At 36.1% G+C, this 5637-nt stretch overlaps 3 protein-coding genes across 3 annotated transcripts; 2 read left to right on the plus strand and 1 right to left on the minus strand.

Moving 5' to 3' along the window:
• Positions 1 to 294: 294 nt before the first annotated feature.
• Grx3 (Glutaredoxin 3) lies at positions 295 to 1307 on the plus strand. Its single transcript, XM_017638682.1, has 3 exons — positions 295 to 501; positions 579 to 986; positions 1040 to 1307. The coding sequence occupies exons 1-3, from the start codon at positions 440 to 442 to the stop codon at positions 1215 to 1217; spliced, it is 648 nt and encodes a 215-aa protein (XP_017494171.1). The 5' UTR covers positions 295 to 439; the 3' UTR covers positions 1218 to 1307.
• A 103-nt stretch (positions 1308 to 1410) lies between these two features.
• On the minus strand, positions 1411 to 2792 carry Sras (Ras converting CAAX endopeptidase Sras). The gene is made up of 3 exons (XM_017638681.1): positions 2209 to 2792; positions 1914 to 2150; positions 1411 to 1847 (listed from the first exon to the last, which is right to left on the minus strand). Exons 1-3 carry the CDS (start codon positions 2606 to 2608, stop codon positions 1582 to 1584), a joined length of 903 nt encoding a protein of 300 aa, XP_017494170.1. The 5' UTR covers positions 2609 to 2792; the 3' UTR covers positions 1411 to 1581.
• Positions 2793 to 4534: 1742 nt separating this feature from the next.
• On the plus strand, positions 4535 to 5632 carry LOC108382295 (glycosyltransferase-like domain-containing protein 1-like; the record flags this gene model as incomplete). The annotated part of the gene is made up of 4 exons (XM_017638680.1): positions 4535 to 4681; positions 4766 to 4853; positions 5091 to 5373; positions 5446 to 5632. Coding segments are annotated over exons 1-4 (690 nt in total), but the record flags the coding sequence as incomplete, so codon positions are not given.
• Positions 5633 to 5637: the final 5 nt, after the last annotated feature.

The following is a 5637-nucleotide window of genomic DNA, read 5'->3' on the forward strand; positions in this document are numbered from 1 at the left end:
CACGCTGATCCGTTCTTGGTCCTTCTCTATAAATATACGTTCTCTGCCACGGAGACAATTATCAGCGTTTTTGACAACTAATACGTATTTCAGCATTGTCTAATGTAAACGCGCCGTAAATGTAAACAGCTGATAAAGGAATGCCAGAAGATACAAAGAAGCAACGACCGAAAAAAAATTTAAATTTCCGATAAATAAAAATTTCCGATAAGGAACCCTATATTGTGAATTTTTTTATATTATAAATTTTTTTAAGGTACGGCAACTGTGTTCCTATTTTTTATTTTTGTTTTCATTTCCACTTGACAGTTTTGACATTTGATTGACCATAACCCAAAAACCTTGCTGGATGCAAACTTTGCGTCTTCCTCCCGATCCTGTCGTATAAATTTACAGCGTGAAGTTTTTATTAAGCAAATTATTGCCATTATTCATAAACATGTCTGCTAGCCCTTCAGTGATTTCAGTTAAAAGCGCCGATGAATATAATGCGTTGATCAAGTAAGTTGTTTTGCCCTGCTATAAATTGTATCTTGCTGCTACTTTCGATATACGATGGAATCATTTTTACGCTTAAGTGCCGAAAAAACCACAGTGGTGCTCTTTACCGCCGATTGGGCTGAACAGTGTAAGCATGTGCAAGAAGCGCTCGAGGAGCTTGCCAAGATTTTGAGCGCAAAATTACAGTTTGCTAGCATAGTGGCCGAGAACTTTCCGGAGATATCTATGAAGCACCAGATTGAAGCAGTGCCCACCATTATTTTCTTCACTAAAGGCACAGCCGTGGATCGCGTAGATGGTGTTAATGTAGCTGATATCACTGCCAAGTGTAAAAAAATTGGCGGCTCCGTAGCCGGTGAATCGTTGGAAGATCGCTTAAAGGCGCTTATCAATAAAGCTGATCTTATGATATTTATGAAGGGCGATCGTAGTGCGCCGCGTTGTGGGTTCTCGCGTCAGCTAATTGAGATTTTAAATGCAACAAAGTATGTATTATGCAGTATTTTTGATTCCATTTATAAACCTTTTTTTATTCTAGTATTCCTTATGAGACTTTCGATATACTGAATGACGAAGAAGTTCGCCAAGGTTTAAAGACATACTCCGATTGGCCTACATATCCACAAGTGTATGCTAAAGGAGAGCTAATAGGTGGATTGGATATAATCAAAGAACTAAAAGCTAATAACGAACTAGAGACTGCACTAAAAGGCTAAATTTGAAAGCGCATGACTCACCGACCTTCATACACACATAGAAAGTCTTATTTATAAATAAAATTGGCAACTGGTTTTTAACACATAATAGCTTCCAGTGTTTTCAATTGAGAATCAGATGAATGATGGACTCATCAGCGTATTACCACTAAGGATAAGCATAAATACACTTAATTAGTACAACAAAAAATGATTATTAATAAAAAGGCGCATATGCTTTACACGTTTAATATGTAGATACAATATGTGGATGTAGTAAGCACATATGTAGATACATATGTTTAAAACATTAGGCTTATTGACAAGTGGTCACTTGTAACATTAGTGTACCGTATGAAATGCGGAAGGCATACCTCTAATTCGTTTAATTATTCCAATACAAATTGTTTGAATACAGCGATGGCTGTGTAGCTACAGGCAACAGTATTATCCAACCGACAAATCCAATAATATAGCAAATAATAAGTAAAATTCGGCGTACTAAATGCTGCTGCCATAAGTCCTGTACGTCAGGTAAGCCCATATGATTGCAAAATGCGTGCACAAGGAAATGTGCAATAAAGTGACCTGTACGTGCGAACAGGAAGGCTGAGTAAAATCCAAAGATTGTTGTGTATGTTAGCTGAAAGCCTAATAAAGAAGTAGGAAGCGATTAATATGGTGTAAAAACTTTTAAGTTAAAATAGTTTAGCTTACAAGATATCACTAAGGCAGTCTTCAGTTCCATGCCTAAGCTAAGACGCTCGGCGATGTGATGTATGTGCGCTGTGCCAAAGAAGAGTGGCGTTATGAAGACGGACGTCAATGGGGAAAAACTCTGCAATATCAATGGCATCATGCATGCACGAAAAACGAATTCTTCGCTCAATGGTGCCATTATATGATTACGTATCCAAAGTATATTTTTGAATGACCCAACCCAAAAGTCCATATCTTTAAAATATGAAACATACTATGTGAAAATGCTAACGTTTCTAACCTTTGTACTTACCCATATACATTTGAAGCGACTCATTTTGCATCTGGACACATAATGGACCCAAAAACAAGAGCATAGTTAGCAAATACGGTATTGCAATGGCTGGAAATAGTCCCTGCCAACGCAGACCCAAAAGTTCTGGAAACGATGCACGTTCCAATAACTGGGGCGACGAAAATTTGTATACAAAAAGTGGAGCTACTAACATTACAACAGACACGCTAAAGAAACGCCGTTTTACTGTTGCTGGGTGGTCACGATTATGCTTTGTGCTCCATACATATAAACTGGCGACATATACTACAGATAGTATGAGGCAGCAACTCACTGAGGTTACAATCGGTATGTGCGGCAAATTAAGAGGGGTGCCAGCTGTGCCATGGCTACTGTTGCTTTCGCTGCTTTCATTCATGGCAGGCGATTATCCTTTTTTATGACCGTTGGAATTCCTGAGTGCCGGTGGAATTATTGAAAGCAAAACTTAAATTTTTTCTTCATATGTGACAAGTTTCTACAGTGGTCCAAAGTTTTCGCAAAATAAAAAATAAAACAAGAGGCAAAACCTAAACAGCTGTTCCGGATGGAAGTTGCCTTATCTTCTAAAAAAAAAGTTTTTAAATAGACACTTTTTGTTATGGTAAAAACATAACAGGGTAAAACCATTGAGAGACAGCCTGACGTGTGCCAGCAATTTAATTTAAAAATTAAAAAATCCTAAAATGAATGTGTTTCGTTTTTTATTTTGGACTTTGATATACCATAAAAAATGAACAAAGCTGAAAATTAAACATTTTGCGATTTAAAAGTACAGAGAAATGTTTATAATATCTAACAATTTGACAATTATTGACCAAAGGTATTAAGAAATCAAATCAGATACCCCACACTTGCTACCAGTTGATTACGATGTATTAAAACGTTAAAAAAAAGTTTACATATGGGTACTTCCATACGCCACATACGTGACAGTCGTTTGTTTTAATGAGACTTCTTTGGACCCTTTTGTAGCAAATAACGAGCTCTATATGCAACTCAAAAAAGATAATAATCCAACCGCATAGTCCTTAAATATACGCAATTGAAGAGAGTAACGCTATGTGACAAAAATTGGAAGTTTATTTTTTCTTTTATTACAAAATCGCAAAACTCTTTGCGAATTGTGGATGGCTCTTTTCGTGAAACTTAATTTAATATGATTTGGAGTAATTCTAGTTGTTTTAGAGATTTTTTAATCAGTGCAATTTGTTTCAATTTTCTTTTACAACCCCAAGTGTGAAACGTTACGTGACATGGCGAGACGTGACATAAATTTCCATTGTGATATTTTGTTAATATTGCTTTTAAATTAATTTTAAACGCAAATAATACATGCATTTTTAACCGCGGTGCCAATTCAGGGCATTTTTTTTTTTTTTTTTGGAAATCTATTATCTATTATATGTTTCAACTACATACGCCAACTTCGAACCACATCGTTCCATAAATACGGTTCTTCAAATATCTCGACTCCGGCGCCACCTAGCAAGACCATTTAAAAAAAAAAAGGCTGCTGCTTATATAACCAGTATATATATTTAAAAAAAGAAACAGACAAATTGGCCCATCTAGATACTCATATGACATTCATTTTTTTCGCGGTAGACTTTCCGATGGAAACACCCTTTTCTAGATTGGAGGCGGATGAAAACGATCGATAGCGCAAAAAATAAAATCGATAGTGGCCGAGAAATTTACCAGCAATAATATTCGATAGTCATATCGCTTATATTGCAGCNAAATATACGCAATTGAAGAGAGTAACGCTATGTGACAAAAATTGGAAGTTGATTTTTTCTTTTATTACAAAATCGCAAAACTCTTTGCGAATTGTGGATGGCTCTTTTCGTGACACTTAATTTAATATGATTTGGAGTAATTCTAGTTGTTTTAGAGATTTTTTAATCAGTGAAATTTGTTTCAATTTTCTTTTACAACCCCAAGTGTGGAAAGTTACGTGACATGGCGAGACGCGACATAAATTTCCATTGTGATATTTTGTTAATATTGCTTTTAAATTAATTTTAAACGCAAATAATACATGCATTTTTTAACTTCAGTGCCAATTCAGGGAATTTTTTTTTTTTTGGAAATCTATTATCTATTATGTTTCAACTACATACGCCAAATTCGTACCACATCGTTCCATAAATACGGTTCTTCAAAATATCTCGACCCTGGCGCCATCTAGCAAGACCATTTTTTGAAAAAAAAGCTGCTGCTCATATAACCAGTATATATATTAAAACATAAGAAACAGACAAATTGGCCCATCTAGATACTCATATGACATTTATTTTTTTCGCGGTTCTTTCCGATGGAAACACCCATATCTAGATTGGAGCGGATGAAAACGATCGATAGCCCAAAAAATAAAATCGATAGTGACCGAGAAATTTACCAGCGAAAATATCCGATAGTCATATCGCTTATATTGCAGTACTATGAGGTACACACGAATTTTATTATCTGTTCAAAATTAAATATATTTTGATTAATGTGCGAAGGTTTAATTAATGAAATACATTTGCAGCACATTGCCATGTCCAAGCCATCTATACTAATAATAGAACCATTTTATGGAGGTAGCCACAAACAGTTGATTGATACAATTATCGAATGTGAGTAGCGAGCAGCACAGTGCCGGCCCCGGCACTTCCGCAGCATTGTCGAATCTATGATAATTTTTTATAGTATACTTTGTAATTATTGTATGTGTATATAGGTTTANTGATTGATACAATTATCGAATGTGAGTAGCGAGCAGCACAGTGCCGGCCCGGCACTTCCACTTCCGCTGCATTGTTGAATCTATGATATTTTTTTATATACTTTGTAATTATTGTATGTGTATATAGGTCTGAACATCTGTGACTATGAAATATTTAGTCTACCAGCCAAAAAATGGCATTGGCGTGCACGTACCGGAGCCCTGTACTTCTCGCAAATCATACCAGCAGACCATGACTACAAAGTGCTCTTCACCAGCTCGGTACTAAACCTTGCCGAGCTGCTGGGGGTGCGGCCGGATTTGGTTAGCTGTAAGAAGATTGTATATTTCCACGAAAACCAGCTGGTTTACCCAGTGCGTGAGGTGAAGGAGCGTGATTGTCAATATGGTTTGAATCAAATACTTACATGGTAAGTTTTATTAAAAAATAATTTTTGTAACAATACTCACTTTCACTTTCTTATACATATGTATGTATACAGCCTTGCAGCTGATAATATCATCTTCAACTCGAATTTCAACCGAACTTCCTTCTTGGATAGCATCACACCTTTCCTCAGTATACAACCCGACTTTAAAATGAAGCATATCCGCGACAAGATTGAGAAAAAGTGTGAAGTTCTGTACTATCCTATTAAGTTCCATGCCTTCCCCAATAAACGACTGATGATCGG

Source organism: Rhagoletis zephyria, unplaced genomic scaffold (genome assembly GCF_001687245.7).
Source record: "Rhagoletis zephyria isolate East Lansing unplaced genomic scaffold, Rhagoletis_zephyria_1.1 Rzeph_scaffold_26140, whole genome shotgun sequence".
In the NCBI taxonomy this organism is placed as follows: Eukaryota; Metazoa; Arthropoda; class Insecta; order Diptera; family Tephritidae; genus Rhagoletis; species Rhagoletis zephyria.

What these genes read in the sequence shown, in the direction of transcription:
- Grx3 (XM_017638682.1), top strand. Translation starts at nt 440, where the DNA reads ATGTCTGCTAGCCCTTCAGTGATTTCAGTTAAAAGCGCCGATGAATAT. An exon ending in GAATATAATGCGTTGATCAA is followed by an intron (nt 502 to 578) that starts GTAAGTTGTTTT and finishes TTTACGCTTAAG; the next exon opens with TGCCGAAAAAACCACAGTGG. An exon ending in GAGATTTTAAATGCAACAAA is followed by an intron (nt 987 to 1,039) that starts GTATGTATTATG and finishes TTTTTATTCTAG; the next exon opens with TATTCCTTATGAGACTTTCG.
- Sras (XM_017638681.1), bottom strand. Translation starts at nt 2,608, where the DNA reads ATGAATGAAAGCAGCGAAAGCAACAGTAGCCATGGCACAGCTGGCACC. An exon ending in GTCGCTTCAAATGTATATGG is followed by an intron (nt 2,151 to 2,208) that starts GTAAGTACAAAG and finishes CATATTTTAAAG; the next exon opens with ATATGGACTTTTGGGTTGGG. An exon ending in GACTGCCTTAGTGATATCTT is followed by an intron (nt 1,848 to 1,913) that starts GTAAGCTAAACT and finishes CTTCTTTATTAG; the next exon opens with GCTTTCAGCTAACATACACA.